General features: G+C 41.0%; 1 protein-coding gene across 1 annotated transcript in view; it reads left to right on the top strand.

Moving 5' to 3' along the window:
• The first annotated feature begins 738 nt into the window (after positions 1–738).
• Positions 739–22,251, top strand: part of dpydb (dihydropyrimidine dehydrogenase b) — a 128,836-nt gene continuing 107,323 nt past the window's right edge. The window contains 4 exon segments of the mRNA XM_042328655.1: positions 739–1,102; positions 11,336–11,446; positions 17,507–17,567; positions 17,570–17,588. Of these exon segments, the coding sequence (XP_042184589.1) occupies positions 1,073–1,102; positions 11,336–11,446; positions 17,507–17,567; positions 17,570–17,588 (221 nt within the window). The 5' untranslated portion in view covers positions 739–1,072.

A 22,251-nucleotide genomic window follows, 5' to 3' on the forward strand; every position in this document is an offset into this window, starting at 1 on the left:
TATGTATGGTATGGCATGTGCCAAGTGTATAATTCCTAATATTTTTGTATGTGAGCAGACTTTTCAGAAATGGTGCACGCAGAAATGTGTGACATTTACGCTATAAATGCGTAACGTTTATAAATGAGGCCCCTGGACGGTGTGTCTCCTCCAATATCTTTGTTTGCAGCTGAAAGACAAATCACAGCTCTTTTATTGCACATGGCCAGGGTTGCACAACTGTCCTTGAAAACCGTGGTGGTGAAAGGCAGCAACCAACGCAGCAACCTACAGCAGCAACCAACGCAGCAACCTACAGTAGCCTACCAACTGGGAACGGATGTCAGTTCAAAGTCTAGTTTTGATTTACATTTGGTTGAGTTGTCAACAAATGTAAATTCACCACGTCACCATGTCATTGGATTTAGGTAAAACAGTCGGGTGAAAAAAAGACTAAATTCCCTTACTTTAGGTTTTCCACCTTGTTTGTACAGTCATCATATTGACTTTTTAGGTTGAAATGACCAGAAACAACCAGTTTTTGCCAAGTGGGTGCACATGTGACCCTGGACAAAGCATCCACTTGTATTAGTGTGTATGTGTGTGTGTGTGTGTGTGTCTGTGTGTGTGTGTGTGTGTGTATGTGTATGTGTGTGTTTTGCCCAGTGTGTGTGTGGGGGGGGACGCGTGCTGACGGTTCATCATGATGCAGAACAGTTATCCATGCTATGTGCCCCCTCCTCGCCTTATAATGGACTCATAACAAACTTCAACCTTTCAAACTCCCTTATCAGTGTGATGACATGTCTGGAGCCACCATTTCGAACTAACAAAATGATTATTAGTCCAAAGAAACACAACAGTCTTTATGGACAACATATGTGCTGCTGTGTTTAACTGGATGCACATTTTTAAATAAATATTTGATGTTTCAGACAGCGCATTCGAACTCAGAATGGAATAGTCTGGCTCTTTGAATGACTTTTTTTCTTCTCGGAATAAGCTACTACAGAGCACAAGAGAAGTTTTGAACACACAAACCGAACGGTTTATTTGAACTTTTACCTGACAGACAAATGACCAAAAGAGAAACATGCTGAGTAAAGACCTTCCGGACATTGAGGTACATGATTTTATAGCTGTTAATCTGTTTTATTCACTTGCAATCTCAATTTGCGACCCCTGGTTTTGGGAGTGAGGTGTCTTTTTGCTTTACTTTGTATGCACAGTGTTTAGCCTACCTGCTTGAGCCATGTCGTAAATAAATCTGGGTTGACAAACTGCTAGAATTAGATAGATTGGAGCAGCGAGCAGGAATTTACAAATTAGCCTACTCTTCAGGTTTGACAATTTATGGAGGTATTTTTCTTTGGGATTTTATATTACTTGTTTTTTTAGCATGGAGAAAGAGAACTTACCTTAAAATAGTATACTGTGTACATGACACTGCAACAAAATTTCCCCATGGGGACAATAAAGTCAGTCAGTAAGTAAGGTAGTAAGTAGTGTTATTTTGAGCAAGGTGTTAGATAAAGCGGCACCACGAGACCGTTTCTTCAGTCTAAGAGAGCACATGCAAGCTTTGCAAGGAAGTTTGCCGACTACTTTGCCGTCTTTTCCTTATGTGATAGACTCACACACTTGTTCAGGCAATGCAATTGTAAAAAAAATACATGAATAAACCAGCTACAATGCTACAGCTTCTCATCAGCTAGCACGAGAATTCATTCTTCCTTCTCATACTAGCCAATCATTCTGTAGCTACCACTGCAGTTTCAGCACCATAGACTGCACAAGGGCAGCCAGATGCATGATTGCATTATGCCTATCTATTTTGATGGGGGGAAAAAAAATTAACAAACCAATTACCGTTGCTTTAAGAATTGTCCTAAACATTGTAATAATAGTCGATTGGGGATTCCACTACTTCGATAGCCTACACATTTTTTTTTTTAATCAACACCATGCATAGGCCACTTTTACTAAAGGCAGAACAGCTTATGTAGACTGAACCAACAAAAAACAGGAATAAGGATATTTTGTATCTGCCATTAGACCAGAAGGCCGAGTATAATCCATGCCTGTAAATTAGTACGACTCACCTTGCAAATACTGTAATCAATGATGGGACATAGGCCTATATAACCTCTAAAAAATATGAGCTTTATACAATAATATCTGGTATTACTGAATACATCATTGTATTAAACCAACCCAAGACATGCCGGTGGATGGGCATGCATAATATCCTTTGACAATACCTACACCTCTGCCTAGGTGACATGTAGACTTCCTTTTATTGAAGACATTTGAATGGAGAGTGTCCCAGGGTAAGTGACGGCCTCCATTAGCATTTCTATTAATGGCTGTTATGACAACACTCATGTGACCTTGACTGTGTCAGGGTGCGCTTAAGACGTGGTCTAAATGACTCCTGTCAGCTGTCGAAAATAGCCCACTAAATGTCATCATAACGGCCGTCTGCGGGGCAATTAAACCGGCCGTTCATCTTGTGCTGCGCTGGAGACGTCTCCTTTTAATATCCTGCCTTTGTGAGAAAGCTAAACGTGCACCTTTGTGTGTGCTCATGGATTCATTAAAAATGTCTAGGATGGCCATCAGTGTTCGTTAGAAATGAGATTAATGTGTCCGCTTACAGAAAGGTCTATACACTTTATGTCTGGCCCTGAACCCTACCAGGCCAGCCTTCAGAACAGGACTATCAAGTCAAGTGCAGGGACAGGATATTGGCAACATAGGCACCAAAAATTGCCATTTTAAATGATGACAAGGAAACGTGTGACTCGCAGACAGTGTCAACGTCTAGGATTTTAACGGCTGTAAGTCTGAAACCCCTTAGAATAATCCTACAAGTGTTGGAGGCACTGCACATTTTATACCCCAGCTGAGTGATCACCCACGTGATATATATACCGCACTTTTAATGTCGTCCTACTGCGATATAAGCTTAATGTTCCACAACGTCCCTCCACCGTCGTTCAGCGTATTGTATGCCACTCATTGATAATGTATGGCAATGGTGACACTATACCCATGACGTGTTGTATATTTAACCCAAGGATATGTAACCCAGTGATTTAACTATTTGAGTAAAGCATAGCATAGGGCTATAGGGGGGATCTATCACATACATCATGCATGCAAAAACATTAACTTACACATTTGTCAAAGAGCATAAAGTCCGAAAGAGAGAATGTTAGTCGAGGTTCAGGTGATGCAGGCGGGATGCACAGGCGTTGCATCAGAGTGTGCTTGGAGATAAGAGGTCATGAACCGATAGCCGAGCTAGTCTTTATCTTATCTCTTCAACAATAACCAAGAGGACATTTGGATTTCCTGGAACTTTCTGTTTCGGGCGTATTGTGGTGTTGTGATCGTCATAAAAGTGTCTGCTGACCTGTTTGTAGAGGTCTGAACATGATTTGACACTATAAAGACCCCAAGAACTATCTGCTTACCTTGGCATTAGGGACGTTCTGACAAGGTCAAAATAGCTTTCTAACAGTCTCTCATTTGACAGATGTTCCCAGCTAGGGATGGTACCATGACATGGATGTAACATTTTCTCTTTGAACGTTCCGATAAGACATTCTAGAAATGCACCCAAACAATTGTTGCAGGAACGTTCACTGTTTGCTGGGAAGTTTTTACAGTGATTCTGTCAATGATTCTCCTCTTATCCCTTTTAAACGTGATTCTTCATGGTGATTACCTGACACATACACTTATTTCTCTTAATCTCGCTCTACCTATCGCAGAACTTTTAACCTATTGGAACCAGTGGCTCTATATTGTGTGCAGCGCCAAAGAACCACTGACATGTAAATAGATGGCCTTGCAAATGTAGCTCCTGGGTAAGTTCACTTTGATTGCTCTGTTAATCAATCAGCAAGTCACAGATCATTCCAGGACTTGCCAACATGAGACTGCCCCCCCCCCACCCCATCTCTCCCACTCCTCCGCCCATCTTCTTATCTCTCTTTCTCTCTCTCCGCCCAACAGTGAGCTAAATCACACATCATCCGTCTTCTGCTGTCCCCTTTTCCTTTAGTTAAATCATTCCCCTGAACACAGGTGACAGCCCTCCTCCTCCTCCCGGTATCGTGTGTTTAAGTACCCTCTGGTCCAGCTTGTGAGGTCAGGGACGTGTGGTGCTCTGAACTTCTGCACCGCAACTCTTCCCACCCTCAACACAGCCCTCCTCCTCGTGCAAGATAAGGTCCCCTTGGCTGGGGCAGTTATCCAATCACAATCATGTTCTTTTTCCTTGCAATTTGAGAGAGTATATTTGGATTTCTGTTTACAATAATAGAGACACTATATTTTACTATGTGCAACTGGAGAGAACAAACTTAATATTGATTCAAGCATGCTTTCTTCCCCTAGGTGAGAAATGCTACGTTGCTTTAGCCTATAAACTGGTTTCAATCGAATTGGGCCTTTGGCCTTGGACCATGTCCTTTAGTTGTGCGATTTTGTTAGATTTAATTTCCCCATTCTAGTTAAATACAGCGATATTCAGGGATGAACCCAAGCAGGACAGCCCACACTCTCTATAACCTGTATCACTGCATCAGATGTTGGAACTGAATTAATATTGCTGAATGCCCCCAGTGCAGTGCAGTAGGATACTGTTGCTTTATCTCACCCATGGCGGATCAATATGTGGAAATTCATCTATCGATTTCCAGGTGAAGACACAGGGCAATAAGACAGTGAATTGCCAGCTGATGTTTAACTATCCAGCTCCGGGGAGGAAATATGTTACTTTTATGAAAGACTAGAATCTCTGAGGGAGTGGCTGGGGTCTCTTGTACTGATCTCTGGGCATTCTGAGACCTTAGTCAAGTTTGTTTGAAGTATGATGGTATTCAAAATGGCATTCGGGGAAATTGGAGGGAGACTGACAGAGCTCTTTGTTTGCACTGTGCTATTCTTCATAACCCCTCAGTTTCATGAAGTTGAACCTAAAAGTAAGATAAAAAATACCATACTGCAATAGCCTATTACTAGGATCATTGGTGTCCAACTAAAATTATCTCTGAATCTATGTAGGCTACACCTATGAGTGAACAATGACTTATATATACACTAAATTACTTATAGGGGGAGCAGTGTTGATCCCCCCCTCCCCCCTGCCAACACACACACCCCTACTCAGGTTTTGTCTTTATTTTGCTATTTTGTAGAATAATAGTGAAGACATCAAAACTATGAAATAGCACATATGGAATCATGTAGTAACCAAAATAGTGTTAAACAACTCAAAATATGTTTTATTTTTGAGATTCTTCAAAGTAGCCACCCATTGCCTTGATGACAACTTTGCACACTCTTGGCATTCTCTCAACCAGCTTCATGGGATCGTCACCTGGAATGCGTTTCAATTAACAGGTGTGCCATGTTAAAAGTTCATTTGTGGAATTTCTTTCCTCCTTAGTGCGTTTGAGCCAGTCAGTTGTGTTATGACAAGATAGGGGTGGTAAACAGAAGATAGCCCTATTTGGTAAAAGACCAAGTCCGTATTATCGCAAGAACAGCTCAAATAAGCAAAGAGAAACGACAGTCCATCATTACTTTAAGACATGAAGGTCAGTCAATCTGGAAAATGTCAAGAACTTTGAAAGTCTCTTCAAGTGCAGTCACAAAAACCATCAAGAGCTATGATGAAACTGGCTCTCATGAGGACCATCACAGGAGTTACAGAGTTACCTCTGCTGCAGAGGATAAGTTCGTTAGAGTTAACTACACCTCAGAAATTGCAGCCCAAATAAATACTTTACAGAGTTCAAGTAACAGACACAACTCAACATCAACTGTTCAGAGGAGACTGCGTGAATCAGGCCTTCATGGTCGAATTGCTGCAAAGAAACCACTACTAAAGGACTAATAATAAGAAGAGACTTTCTTGGGCTAAGATCCACAAGCAATGGACATTAGACCGGTGGAAATCTGTCCTTTGGCTAATGGGTCCAAATTTGAGATTTTTGTTTCCCATCCGCCATGTCTTCATGAGACACAGAGTAGGGGATTGGATGATTTCCACATGTGTGATTCCCACTGTGAAGCATGGAGGAGGAGGTGTGAGGTTGTGGGGGTGTTTGCTGGAGACACTGTCAGTGATTTAATTTAGAATTCAAGGCACACTTAATCAGCATGGCAACCACAACATTCTGAACCGATACCCCATCCCATCTGGATTGCACTTAGCGAGACTATCATTTCTCTTTCAACACGACAATGACCCATGGGCTATTTGACCAAGAAGGAGAGTGATGGAGTGCTGCATCAGATGACCTGGCCTCCACAAACACCCAACCTCAACCCAATTGAGATTGTTTGGGATGAGTTTGACCCCAGAGTGAATGAATAGCAGCCAACAAGTGCTCAGCATATGTGGGAACACCTTCAAGACTGTGCAAGACTCATGAAGATGGTTGAGAGAATGCCAAGAGTGTGCAAAGCTGTCATCAAGGCAAAGGGTGGCTACTTTGAAGAATCTCAAATTGAAAATATTTTCTTTTGTTTAGCACTTTTTTGTATACTAACTTATTCCATTTGTGTTGTTTCGTAGTTTTGATGTCTTCACTATTATTCTACAATGTATTTTTTTTTTAATAAGAAAAACCCTTGAATGAGTAGGTGTGTCCAAACCTTTGACTGGCACTATATATGTGAATCATCAACTGGATTCAGTCTTATGTAGCAAAATATTTTACATTGGATACAAATAGAGACTCAGACAAAATGGTATATCATACACAACATTTTTGAGGAACAATGGAAAAGTAATTCTGCTCTGAAAGTTGATACAGTTGTCAACTCACCTTTGAGAAAAGGGCATTTGAATATTTTGGTACCTACTGGAGAGCTCTCCTTTGTCTACAGCCATTCTGCATTGTTCACACCCTCTTAAGCCAGCCTCACCCATCTCTTTAATAAAGATTCACATGAGGTCATGTGCTAAACAGCGAGTTTTGTATTAAAGATTAAGACTAAAAGTGGTAGTAGCCTATAATAAAGAAAAATTCCAGGTAAACAGAAAGTGTTCAGATAAAAATATTTTATAAATATTAGATAACACTTACCCAGACACACTTGTCTAAATTGATGGGTCATGTGAAAGAAATGCTGTAACCCCCAGCCACATCCAGTGGTGGAAAAAGTACTAAATTGTCATACTCGAGTAAAAGTATAAATCATTTCAAATTCCTTAGATTAAACGAGACGGCACAATTATTTTCTCTCTTTTTTTATTGACTGATAGCCAGGGGCACACTCCAACACTCAGGCATAATTTACAAACTAAGCATTTGTGTTTAGTGAGTCTGCCAGATCAGATGCAGTAGGGATGTTCTCTTGACAAGTGTGTGAATTGGACAATTTTCCTGTCAACATGTAACAAGTCCTTTTGGGTGTCAGGGAAATTGTATGGAGTAAAAAGTAGTACATTATTTTCTTTCAGAATGTAGTGAAGTAAAAGTAAAAGTTGCCAAAAATATAAATAGTAATGAACAGATACCCCCCCCCCCAAAAAAAACTTAAGTAGTACTTTAAAGTATTTGACCACTGCCCAAATGCCTTCACACCAGTACATTAGTATACTTTATATATTGTTACACACGCACTTATCACATAGTATTCCATACATAAGTTAAGGCCATGCAACCTGAGTTGAAACCTGAGTGAGGTGCACATGTACAGTACATAAACAAATGCATGCACCATATAATTATGTGGATGCACCATATATTTATGTGGATTCATCATATATTTATGTGGATGCACCATATATTTATGTGGATGCACCATATATTTATATGGATTCACCATATATTTATGTGGATGCACCATATATTTATGTGGATGCACCATATATTTATGTGGATGCACCATATATTTATGTGGTGGACACTTGATATTGTTGTGGTATGTCACAAAATCATGTTACGTCCACACATATCAATATTCATTTTATATTTAGAAGTCTTGCTAAGTGGATGGGTCTCTACAGAAGGTTTAAACGGTACAAAGTATACTTGCATAATAGCAATATCAGAAATAGATCATGTCAAAATCAAATATACTGTATCTACAAGAACAATATCAATAACGATATCAGTGATGGACGATGTAGTTACTGTATATGCATAAAATCAGGGATAAAGTGGCTGAGCAGCAGGATAACAAAAAAATGTGTAGCAGCAACTTACGTGTTAGGAGAGAGTCATTTGAATAGAGGCACTGCAGATAGTGCTGATGACTGGTCCGTCCGAACCACGAATGAACAAGAGAATCTATATTCGGAGAGCCTGTTTCTGTCCTGCCCTTTACTTAGTTGCAAAACTCCCTGATCTTCTCAAAAATATAAGTTTGTCTAGCTGTGTCCAGTTCAGGTCGTGCTTGTACAGGTAGAACATCTGTGGGAGGAAGGATGTCAGCGTTGCGCAGCAGCTGAAACCTGGTCCCGACAGTCCGAAATCTCCTTGGCGACAACACCAGGCTACAAAGCTGTGAAACGGGGAATAACAACAAAAACAAATCAGAAGGCATTTACAACCCTGCACAACATCAATTCACCTCACAAGTTTAGATAAGAAGAATAACCTCATGCAATGCACTGAAAATGACTTTCACCTGAAGTGCTGGTACTGCTTGATCTGTGGCAGCGGCCTGAAGTACAGAGTGTTGTTGCCAGCCGTAGCTTTCCACCAGCACCGTACCATCCTCCAGTCCAACCAGCTGTGGGATGTTAACCCCTGTCACAGTGCTGTCCTTCACAACACCAGCAATCTCAGACAGTGTTCACTCTGGTCTTTCTGAAGCGCTGCTTTTTGAGGCCGAAGCACCAGTCGGGGGGCAAACTTGGTGTGGGCTGTGATCAGGAAGTGAAGGTCAAAATTGTGGTGGAGCTTGTGCATTGTCCGCCAGGCACAATACCAGAGCACAAACTTGTTATTGTTTTGGCCACTGCAGTTATCGCAATTCAGGTCCACACGTATTTCCCCAATTTCGTAGTTGGTGAAGAAATGGTGCATGTACTGTCGTTGATGACTGCGCTGCCGCCTTTGCTTGCATGGGCCAGCTCTCTTTTTGATGGGAGGCATTAGACCATTCTCCTTGGGTATGACTGGTGGAGGAGAGTCAGGCGTGTTCTACTGATGCTGAAAGACAAGTTCCAGATGCATACATTTTAGCATTATTATACAATCGATGCGAAATGGCATTCTGAGATAATGTTAATGTTACTGTTCCCACTACAATAACAAAAAATACTTAAATACATATAATTTTGTCCTTGAAGCATTTATTTGAAACACTGTAGAATTCCATTTATTCCTATGGAGGACTGCTCCTATTGTGGAGTGACAATATGGCCGATTGGAGGCTTCAAGCCGCTCAATGGCCGAAACATAGCATCAGCAGTACAGAGTTTAAATGCCACTGCTAAACGGCTGACATCGCTTCCTAATTTCTGCAGTGTGTGATTGTGATTTTACTGACTCTGTGGAATTAGTGATGTGGGTGCTGGGTGTGATCAGTAGAGACTGATAAAGTCAGCCTCCACTGCGAGGAAAGGAGAATATAATTGTATTTAAAATTGTATCTGGATTCCTCCTGCGGGAATGGTTTTCTCTACCCTAAAGGCATAGCAAGACACTTCCCCAAATTATTTGTTTGATAATGTAGTCTTACTCTTTAATAAAATAGAGGGCTGTTATCAATATCATATAATATTAATGAAAGCTATTTTCAGAACTGTGCTTGGTTCATTTTCTGGTGTTTTTAGGGTGTAGCCTAACTATAGAAAGGAATGAAACTTGAATCATAGGCAAAGTCTGATAAAGAATACAACAAATGCATCTCTGCATCTCAAAATAATACAACTGTTTCCACACAACAGGCACTGTGCCATAGGCTGAATACAGCGTGTACTCTCTATACGTCCCTGACATACATTGATAGTGGTTTCAATAATAGATTCACTTCAGTTTCTCACTGAAGTGCAAATTGTTGCTTCAGGTTTGGCTGACCTGTTCATTCCCCCACTGAAACCTAAGAAAGAAAATAACTTGTAGATAGCAGCCCCGTTTCATTGTTGTTCTTTGTGTCGTGACCTGAAAAACATTCAAACATTGACAAGACAAAAAAAGTTATTTCTGAAACATTTGATAACAGCGTACCACAATTTACACTCTACTTCTAAACGTACTAAGAGCTGTAGGGCTTTCATCCGTGTTCATTGGTATGCGGGTCTCTGTTGAATGACATCTTGGATCTGCTTGCTTTGTGTTTCAAGCTTTAATGGTATTATCCGGCTGGCACCCGCCTCACAAGCTGCCTTCAAGTCTCAGTTCAGCACCAGGACCAAAAGTGGCTCATTTCAATTTGCGCTTGGCCTTTCTGTTCTTCCCTTTATCTGATTGTGCTAGTCGTGTGTACTGAAACTAATGCAGACATGGTTCCCCTTCACCCTACAAAGAGCATGAAATGAGTATTAGTGTGCCAGTGATAGCTGTTTCCTTTTCTGTTTATGCCCCCCACTTCCCTCCTCTCCCTCAGTTAGCTTGGCTGTTAATTGTGTTTGCCATCTGAACAGAGGACCCTGCTCTACATTTGTGTCCATCTTGAAAGACTTGCACATACCATGATCATTTGACTGGCAACCGTGAATCAATGGGCAATGGGTGTCAGAGAACGATACCTCACAGGATGAGAATCTAGTACTCAGCCTCAATGTGGGTCTTGTTTCACGGTGCATTGGCCTGCTTGTGAATTATGGATTAGATGAATGTGTTGTGTAATTAATACAGGTTGATATTACAATACGATGGTGTTTTAGCACAATCAGTGTTAAAGGGAAAATCCATTAAAGAACTATCTTTGAGCATTTTTGTATTAGTCCACTGTTGATACAGTCCCATATTGGACCTTCAAGAAGCAAAGTGTCACAGGATACATTTTAAAATTATTTACTTTATGATTATTTTTTAGTGTAGAAATTGACATTTTCTCTCCATATAAACATGTAGCCTAAAGGTAAACATATACTTTACTAAAACACAAAAAAAATCCTTCTTACCATTAATGATTCGGCCTAAAACAATTCCTATGTGCCTCAATGCTCTCTCCTTTTTACGTCTCTGTTTCTTCCAATATAACCTGCATTTCCTCACATGTACTACTCTCAAACCCACTCAAGACTGAGACCTTTGTGGTGTTGCAACCCACTCTCGCAGCTTATTGTGAATCAGACACGAATTGTCTATTTCACAATAGTGTGTTGGGTCAATAAGCCGCCCTGTGTTAACGAGCCATGTTCAATGTGCCACAGAGTATCCTGTCTCTGAACCCGAGGGTGCAGACCCGCGCTGCCATCCACTCAACGGGCGCCAAGAAGATAGAAAGGAAACACTGGAAGAGAAACCCAGAGAAGAGCTGTGATGTAAGTCTGACGTCTTTCCTTCCTCTATACAAACTGTTTTTCATTATGCTCCATGTTCATCTCTAGGGCCAGACATTTTTCCTGACCCTGTGACCCACCCCCAGAAAAACTATAGGCCCAGGAAAAATAACCAGGGCCCAAAGTTTTTTCTGGAGAGGTCACTTAAGTGAGAAAAAAAAAAAGCCCTGATCCGATGATGTAGTTACATTCATATCCCAATCATTCTTAATGTCACGCTTCCCTCTTCAGTCCTCATTGAAATATTTTGGAGTGCCTATCAACAGCCTGAAGTATCAGCTTTAATGGGACATGAATCAGAAAGACCATACCCAGCAGCTGCTGCCCTAAATCGGTTAAATATTGCACATTTCCTCTGCTTATCGTCTCATAGCTCCAGCCTCAGTCAAGGCTCAAAACCATTTTCAAATTCACATTTTTTATGCTTTTCCCCTCTGCCGTGTGGCAATTGTTCTAATAAATAGAACAATCTCGTTTCCATAGAACCCATATTAATAAGATGCTTATATTATGTCGGCAATTCCCAACACTAAGCATTTTGTCTAATTATTAATAATAGGGTCTCTAGATGTTGGATTAGACAAATCCTTTGCAGACTATAAATGCAACACTGGTAATTTCAGTGAAAATGTCATTGGTTATCCCAGTGGCGACCTGTGCTGGCGGTTGTAATTGGAAATGTAATTACAGTATATTGTATTGTATAGCACAAATGAGCTCGGCTAACATGTTGGACTTTACAGAATCAAGTCCTAAATCATAAACATTACAGCCTTTTCAGCTGTCCACCGCACTTCACTCTCAACATGTTAAATTGGCATTGGCAAGGTTTTTTTTTTTAAATGAAAAGCTTGTGCCTCTTTGTAACCCCCCGGGCGAGATGTCACAGAGGTGTTGGTTTTATAAGGGCTAATTCTATTAAGGCAGACTGGCAAGTGTATTCATTGTGTTATCCAAGAGGTCAGAGGGCAAGGTTGATTGGGGGGGGGGAGGTAATTGCACATGGGAAGAAAATCTCTACCTGCCATAACAGGATAGCACAGCAATAGCAGGACCCTCCAAAACAGCTGATTACAATATGCAGACTAATATGGGTTCCCTGAGGGAAGGGAATGAGGGAGCGAGAGCAACAAGATGTTTGAACGGGAACACATGGAGTGTTTTGGTGTTGATTTTTCCAAACACGTTATTATTAGTTCCTCCTAAAGCACAAACATAATATAATAGTCACAATTGAAGTACTGTTAATGCAGCTTTTAATGTTATTCCTAGCAGCACCACGACAAACCTCAATATATTACACTTTGAATGTGGGGTAGGAAAGAAAACGTGCATGCATTTAAAAGTACAGTCTAGCTAGTGAAAGTCTACACACCCCTTGCACAGACTTCACATTTCTCTGCTTTAAAATTAAATCTAACAATGGATTAAATTAGATTTTTTTTCCCCTATCGATCTACACAACCTACTCCACATTTTCAAAGTGAAAGAACAATTATAGAACATTTTCCTATCGCTTTACAAATACTAAATGAGGATGTATTGATTGTGTACGTCTTCACAGCCTTGAGTTTACACTTGGTGAAGCACCTTTGGCAGCCAATACAGCTGTGAATAATTTTAAACATCATTCTACCATCAAAAAAAAACGAATCTTAGAGCAACATAGTGAGCTCTATTTTCATGTCATCTGACCAGAGCACCGGATTATATCCAAGTGTCAATGCCGTTTAGCAAACTCCAGCCATTTACATTTGTTGGACGACATGAAAATAGAGCTCTTTGGCCACACACACTAGTGGTGGGTTTGGAGTCGAAAAGAGAATGCTTGAGCAGAAAAGAACCCCATACATACTGTAAAATATGGTGGTGGAGCTTTGATGTTATGGGGCTAATATCCTTCCACTGGTCCTGGGGCCTTTGCTGAGGTCAATGACATCATGAACTTTACCCAGTACCAGGATATGTTAGCCAAAAACCTTGTTGCCTCTGCCAGGAGGCTGAAACTTGGCCGCAAGTGGATCTTCGAGCAACACAATCACCCCAAGAACACATCAAAATCTACAAAGAAATGTTTAATTGGTCACAAAAAATCAACATTTTGCAGTGGCAATCTCGTTCCAGGACTTGAAATCCATTGAAAACCTGTGGGTTGAATTGAAGAGGGAAGTCCATAAGAGCAGACAAAGTATTTCAAGGATCTGGAAGGATTCTGTATGGAGGACTGTTTTAAGATCCCTCCCAATGTGTTCTCCTATCTCATATAAAAGTTTAGAAAAAGGCTCAGTGCCATTATCCTCGCAAGGTGAGTTATTGAAAGGTATTGAAAACAGGGGTGTCAATAATTTTGACCCCTACCTTTTCGCAAAAAATATTATATTACTTGTTAAACAAAGTCTCTTTCTCCAAGCAATTGTATTAGTATAAAATAATATAATTTTAGTATTTAGTAAATATTTTCTTAACTCTATTTCTTGAACTGCATTGTTGGTTAAAGGCTCGTCAGTAAGCATTTCACGGTAAGGTCTACTCCACCTATTGTGTTCGGCGAGTGTGACAAATAAAATTTGATTTGATCGTCACTTTACCCTTACCTATATGTACATATTACCTCAATTACCTCAACTACCCTGTAACCCCGCACATTGACTCGGTACTCCCTGTACATAGCCTCGTTATTGTTATTTTATTGTTGCTCTTGTTTTTTTCTTTAGTTTATTTAGTAAATATTTGTCTTCACTCTTATTTTTCTTTAAACTGCATTGATGGTTAAGGGTTAGGGCATGTGACATAACAATTTATTTGAATTTCACTTTCATTTTTTGCATACAATACAGCTCAGTATTTGAATGATATACAGTCATTTTCACTCATCTTTATCAAGGTTGTCAATAATGTCAGACCTCACTGTATATCCATTGTTTCTATCAGAATTCCTCAAGCTCAGTTGGTTGGGAATCATTGATGGACAGCAATATTCAGACCTTGTTTGCAGATTTAAGTCAGGGCGGAGTCTGGACCATTCAGAAACACTCCACACCTCTTTGCCATTCAAATGTGTGTAATTGTCCCGCAGAAAAAAATTACTTCTATCCCAGGGTTAGGTCTTCAGATGACTTAGGGGGGTTTACCTGGGCTTTGCTCCTTTCATATTTATTTTGCTCCTAACAAACTCCTCAGTCCCTGCTGGTGACAAGCAGACTCATAACATGATGCTGCCACCACAATACTTAGAAATACAAATGGATCAACAATATTGCATTCACTCTACATTACTGGCCTCTATGACAAAGTGAAAATATGGAAGCCTGTGTTAAAAAAAAAATCACTCTAAATCTTCCATTCTGTTTGCATCAAGACCGTTAAGTAATACGGCAAGACAACACAGCAGAAATATTCACTTTTTGTTCTGATTTAAAAACTACAGATTTGGGTCAAATCAAATACAACACAACACAGAGTGTAACCCAGAGACAATGTTTGAATATAGCTGTCCATTTAATGATTCCCAACCAAATTTACTGAGCTTGAGCAATTTTGACAAAAACAACGGACAAACAGTGCATTTGGAAAGTATTCAGACCTCATTACTTTTTCCACATTTTGTTATGTTACAACCTTATTCTAAAATGGATTAAATCGTTTTTTACCCTCATCCACCAGCAACCTAAAACTTTGCACATTTCTACAAACATTTTAACTGAAATATAACATTTACATAAGTATTCAGACCCTTTACTTAGTACCTTGTTGAAGCACCTTTGGCAGCGATTACAGCCTTGAGTCTTCTTGGGTATGACACTACAAGCTTGGCAGACCTGTATTTGGGGAGTTTCTCCCATTCCTCTCTGCAGATCCTTTCAAGCTCTGTCAGGTTGGATGGGGAGCGTTGCTTCACAGCTATTTTCTGGTCTCTCCAGAGATGTTTGATCTGTCCCGGCTCCGGCTGGGCCACACAAGAACATTCAGAGACTTGTCTCGAAGCCAGTCCTGCGTTGTCTTGGCTATGTGCTTAGGGTCATTGCCCTGTTGGAAGGTGAAACTTTGCCCCAGTCTGAGGTTCTGAGCGCTCTGTAGCAGGTTTTCATCAATCTCTGTACTTTGCTCCGTTATTATTTCCCTTGATCCTGAATAGTCTCCCAGTCCCTGCCGCTGAAAAACATCCCCACAGCATGATGCTGCTGCCACCATGCTTCATGCATGGATGTTGGCAGGTTTCCTCCAGACGTGACGCTTGGCATTCAGGCCAAAGAGTTCAATCTTGGTTTCTTCCGACCAGAGAATCTTGTTTCTCATGGTCTGAGTCTTTTAGGTGCCTATTGGCAAATTCCAAGCGGGCTGTCATGTGCCTTTCACTGAGGAGTGGCTTCCGTCTGGTCACTCTACCATAAAGGCCTGATTGATGGTTGTCCTGAAAGGTTCTCCCATCTCCACAGAGGAACTCTGGAGCTCAGTCAGAGTGACCATGTCATCTCCCTGAAAAAGGCCCTTCTTCCCTTGATTGCTCAGTTTGGACAAGCAGCCAGCTCTAGGAAGGGTCTTGGTTGATCCAAACTTCTTCCATTTAAGAAGAATGGATGATGGAGGCCAATTTCAACCCTGCAGAAATTGATTGGTACCCTTCCCCAGATCTGTGGCTCGATACAATCCGGTCTCGGAGCTCTACGGAAAATTCCTTCGAACTTGTTTTTTGCTCTGACATGCACTGTCAACTGTGGGACCTTATATAGACAGGTGTGAGCCTTTCCAAATCATGTCCAATCAATTTAATTTACCACAGGTGGACTCCAAAAAGTTGTAGAAACATCTCAAGGATGATCAATGGAAACAGTATGCACCTGAGCTCAATTTCAAGTCTCATAGCAAATTGTCTGAATGCTTATGGAAATAAGGTATTTCTGTTTTTTATTTGTAATACATTTCCAACATTTTCTAAAAACGTGTTTTCGCTTTGGTATTATGGGGTATCTTGTGTAGACTGATATTTTTTTATTTAATACATTTTAGAACAAGGCTGTAACGTAACAAAATTTGGAAAAAGTCAAGGGGCCTGAATACCTTATGTTGCGCTAAGAGTTGCAAAGTCGGTAGAATATTAATCCAAATTATTCACAAGACGTGCGCAATCAAGAGATATATATATATATTTTTCTATAACATCTTTTACTTTGAGAATGTGGAGTAGGTTGTGTAGATCAGTAGGGGGGGAATGTAATTTGATCCCTGTTTAGATTTAAGGCAGCAAAATGTGAAGACTGTGCAAGGGGTGTGTAGACTTTCACTAGGCACCGTGCATATCGATTACCCGAGTGCCTCCGGTGTTTTTAATGGTAGGAGGCAGGAGGAAGAAAATGATATATGCATTAGCTTTATAAAGTCTCCCACCCCACTCCCTACGCAACTCCTCTCCACTCCCTACACAAACGTCTCCCTACTCTTTAATCAAAAATGGGCCTATTGTGATGGCTGTATTTACTTGAATGGTTTCTCTCTCAAGTCTTTTCTCCCATTGTGCGTCATCAAGAGGATTAAGTCAGTGAACTGAGTCTGGGCCTGAACTGTATTAGGCTATTGGATGGAGTAAACGGCGTATGGTGGACTTTGTTTACGTTATAAAATGGATCTCAATAAAAAATCCCCCCAGATAATGTAAACCTTGTCACGTTACCATGTTAAATAGCACAAATTAATCCTCCTTATTTGAAACAGGGAATTTAAATCAAATCAAATCACATTTGATTTGTCACATACACATGGTTAGCAAATGTTAATGGGAGTGCAGTGAAATGCTTGTAATTCATAAGAGGTCTGTAGCTATAGTGCATTACTCAGTGGTCTAATCCTCATAAAAGGTCATATATATAAATCGTAGTTAATCTCTATGTAATGTATTAGTTTAGAATGTATTCAGCTGTTATAGTATTTTCATGGCTCTGTTTCGAAGGATGGACTCGTCATCTCATCATGCTACAGTATTTAATATAGAATCTCTCTCTCTCTCTCTCTCTCTCTCTCTCTCTCTCTCTCTCTCTCTCTTTCCAGAGCTGCGTCAAGTTGGAGAACAACTTCGACGACATCAAGCACACGACTTTGAGCGAACGGGGGCACTCCGCGAGGCATTCAGGTGAGAGGAGGAAGCAAGGAGAGGAGAGGAGGGGGATCACCATGGAAACGTCCCCGTTGCCATGACAGGAGTGGTGATGGAAGGATGGGGGTGGTGGGGGGGGGTTCTAAGTCATTCCTCATTATTGGAGGAACAAATGAGTTTCATAGCCACCATTCAGCCTCTCCCTCTCGGAGGGGGTGCATTTGTCTGAAGGGGAGGCCTCCCCCGAGGCCAGCGTCTTGGCTCTTAAACACAGGAAACGCCAAGCCTGGCTGCACGCTGGGAAAAAATGTAAATGTTTCATTTGTTGCTGCTCGCTAGAAAATAATGCTTATGGGAGTCCCCAGGCAGTATTGGAGTACTTTAAGCGTTGACTCATAAGGGTGTTTGCAATTAGAGCTCAAGATTTATTTAGCAGTCATTGGAAATCACAGGAGGGAGACCTTTGACATTGTGACAAGATTGCCAATCTGTTCTCTTGTCTGAAGATGTTTGCTTTACCACATGGCTAGCTACATCAAGGACCGATTTAATTCCACAGTGACAAATAACATGCATACATCTCAAAGTCTGTCATAAGTAGAAGTACATTACATGACCAAAACATACATATAGATAGACTGTACTGAAATATAATAATTATAATAATGGTTCCATAAGCCATTTTACGAGAATAAAGTACTGTATATGGTTAAGTTTTTATCATTGTGAGTTCTGTTTGAGCAGCCAATAAGATTCACAGGTTTGAATCAAGATGACACTAGTTCTTTTAACAGAGTGTGTTTGATCAATACCTTTCGGAACTATTTTGAAACAGTGAAAGTGAACTTTATTCTGTTGGTCTATGCTTCCCTCTGTTTGCTGAGTCAACACAGCCAGCATAGTTGTAAGGTCAGTTGGGTTGTTACGGCTCAACTTACCTTGTCCACTAGGTTTTCTATGTTCTGCTATGTTTTCAACACTATTATGTTTACATGAACTCTGATTATTTCCAGGTATAGACAACATCCTAAAAAATAAATGTAGATATCTTTATTAGAAAGAATACTATATTTGCCTTGACAGAGTGATGCTTAATGTTAAAAAAAAAAATGGCTCAACATACCCCACTATTCCCTACATGTGAGAGCGGGCGAGGGCCCCTGCAATGCTAGTGAAAGATGCAGGTTCCCTGACAGCTAATAACGTCTGACATCAAAGTCCAGCCCGTGCCTTTATCTCAACACGATCACAGTAAAAAGGCAAAGGAAGGGCTGGAGAGTCGGAGAGGGAGGGGAGGGGAGTGTTCCTCCTAGGGTAGGAGGGTGTGTGTGTGTGTGTGTGTGTACCTCCTAGGGTAGGAGGGTGTGTGTGTGTGTGTGTGTGTACCTCCTAGGGTAGGAGATGAGGGGTTGAGTGGGGGGGTGGGTGGGTGGTAGGGCTGGTGGGGTGTGTTGTCAGTGGCCACGGACTGCTGCAGCTTGCTGACATCCTGTTCTCATTACTTATGTTGAGTCATCCAGGATCCAGGAAGTGATGTATACAGCAGGGTTTGGAACATCATTTTTTCCCCATAGTTTTGTTCTGAACAGAACCATTCTTTTTTTTGTTCCATTCCACTGCAAAATAAAGTTATGAACCGGTTCGAACCAGAAACAGTACCGGTTTATATCGTTCCTTTCTGTTCCTTTTTAAACCTCTGAAGTATATATATACACTACCGGTCCAAAGTTTTAGAACACCTACTCATTCAAGAGTTTTTCTTTATTTGTACTATTTACTACATTGTAGAATAACAGTGAAGACATTAAAACTATGAAATAATACATATGGAATCGTAACCAAACAAGTGTTAAACAAATCAAAATATATTTTATATTCTTCAAAGTAGCCAAATCACAGAAAGTGTCACCAGCAAAGCACCCCCACACCATAACTCCTCCTCCTCCATGCTTTACGGTGGGAAATACACATCCGTTCACCAACACCGAGTCTCATAAAGACACGGCGGTTGGAACCAAAAATCTCAAGTTTGGACTCCAGACCAAAGGACACATTTCCACCTGAGGCTGGTATCTCTAATGAAGTTATCCTCTGCATCAGAGGTAACTCTGGGTCTTCCATTCCTATGGCGGTCCTCATGAGAGCCATTTTCATAATAGCGCTTGATGGTTTATTGCGACTGCAATGAGTAGATGTTCTAAAACCTTTGACCGGTAGTGTATTTTGTACAATTTAGCTCAACATTAATTTACTCCACCAATCAGTGCTGATAGAGCAGCTTGCTCTGTAGCGGGTGATTTAATCTGTACAGAGAAGTCATTAAGAGCAAATTGTATTTTGCAATAACAGCATGGTTTAATCACAATGAAAGAAAAACACACTGCGCTGTCAGTCACAGTGTAGAGCGTGAGGGTGAGGAGAGAACGAGAGAGGATGGAGGAAGCTTGCTTTGAAGCGCAGGGCATCATGTTATGACATGCATTGTCTGAATTATACCTATGGCGGTGCAGCTTCTATTGAGGAACTTTGAAAATCTTTTGAACTTCCGAGTTGGTTTACCATTGGACAAGAGCAAACGTTAGCTAGCTAACTAACAGGCTTTTGTGTGTAGAGCAGCACTAGAATTCAAAACATGTCTTACCTTTTTGTATCGTGGTTAAGAAATCCAATGTGAAACATGATAACTATAGTATCCTTAATTAGCATTGAAAAAGTCAATCCATTCTTCTCTAATTAAACATCTCCCTAATTTCTGAATTACGCTTGTAACTTTGTCAGGAGGTTGTGCTTCAGAGGGGAGGGGGCGGTAGCTTACACAAACACACACACACACACACACACACACCCACTGGCACAACATTTCGGGCTGACAAGCAGATGCTGGTATGTTTCTGAATGACAGAGTGAGGGCTTTGCATAGATGCATTGTTGCGATTTTTGTGGGACTGGAAAAGAATGTCTGGAATGTAAAAGTAGCGATATTAACTGGTTCCCATGCTTTTAAAATAACAGTTCTGTTCCCGGAACAGAATAGATCACTTTCAGTTCGGGTTCTGTTCCACAAATCATTTTGTTATTTTCTGTATTTTGATTCTGTTCCCTGAAATGGATCCAACCCTTGATGTACAGTATTATATCATTCATAGATTATGTTTTAAATGCACATAAGTGTGGTACTGAATGCACATATTTCTGTTTGAAAAGTATATTGTTCAAAACAAGCTGTGTTCAGTTACTTACTACTCTACCACTCAGTGACTCTGCTAGCAACAGCAGCAGGGTGCACAGCCGTACAAACATTGCTTGGATTGTTTTGTCTGCTATGCGGGGGAACTACCCCCCAATGAAATCGCAGGTTTCCACAGCAGAAAGTAAGTGGACCGCCCTGAGGCGCTCAAATATGCACTCAGTCAAAACTTCTGGGGTCTGCTCTAGTCTCCCTCCCAACGAGTCTCTCATGCCAGACGGCTTACTTCCTCACGTGAGCCTAGATCTTCTCTGTCATGTGCAGATGGAGTTAAAGCAAAAAGCTCATTGTAATTGCATTTTATGTCACTAATTATAACAGTCGTGGGAGTATTCACACCCCTTTACTTATTTAACATTTTGTTACGTTACAGCCCTGTTCTAAAATGAATTCAAAATGGATTTCTCTTCATCAATGTACACACAATACCCCATAATGATGAAGCGAAAACTGATTTTAAAAAAACAACAGAAATACCTTATTTACATAAGTATTTAGACCTTTTGCTATGATACTCAAAATGTTGCTCAGGTGCATCCTGTTTCCATTGATCATCCTTGAGATGTTTCTACACCTTGATTGGAGTCCACTTGTGGTAAATTCTATTGATTGGACATGATTTGGAAATGCACACACCTGTCTACAGTAAATAAGGTCCCATAGTTGACAATGCATGTCAGATCAAAAACCAAGCCAAGAAGTCAAAGAAATTGTCCGTAGAAGTCAGAGACAGGATTATGTCGAGGCGCAGATCTGGGGAAGGGTACTAAAAAATTTCTGCAACATTGAATGTCCCCAAGAATACAGTGGCCTCCATCATTCTTAAATGGAACAAGTTTGGAACCACCAAGACCCTTCCTAGAGCTGGCCGCTCGGGCCATACTGAGCAATCGAGGGAGAAGGGCCTTGGTCAGGGATGTGACCAAGAATCCGTTGGTCACTTTGACAGAGCTCCAGAGTTCCTCTGTGGAGATGGGAGAACCAGAAGCACAGCCATCTCTGCAGCACTCCAACAAATCAATACTTTTTTTTGGTAGAGTGGCCAGACGGAAGCCACTCCTCAGTAAAAGGCACATGACAGCCCGCTTGGAGTTTTCCAAAAGGCACGTAAAGACTCTCAGACCATGAGAAGGAAGATTATCTGATGAAACCAAGATTGAACTCTTTGGCCTGAATACCAAGCATCACGTCTGGAGGAAACCTGGCACCATCCCTGCAGTGAAGCATGGTGGCAGCAGCATCATGCTGTGGGGATGTTTTTCAGCGGCAGGGACTGGGAGACTATTCAGGATCAAGGGAAAGATGAACGGAGCTAAGACCAGAGAGATCCTTGATGAAAACCTGCTCCAGATCGCTCAGGACCTCAGACTGGGGTGAAGATTCACCTTGCAACAGGACAATGACCAGCCAAGACAATGCAGGACTGGCTTCGGGACAAGTCTCTGAATGTCC

Source organism: Oncorhynchus tshawytscha, linkage group LG10 (genome assembly GCF_018296145.1).
Source record: "Oncorhynchus tshawytscha isolate Ot180627B linkage group LG10, Otsh_v2.0, whole genome shotgun sequence".
NCBI lineage: Eukaryota > Metazoa > Chordata > Actinopteri > Salmoniformes > Salmonidae > Oncorhynchus > Oncorhynchus tshawytscha.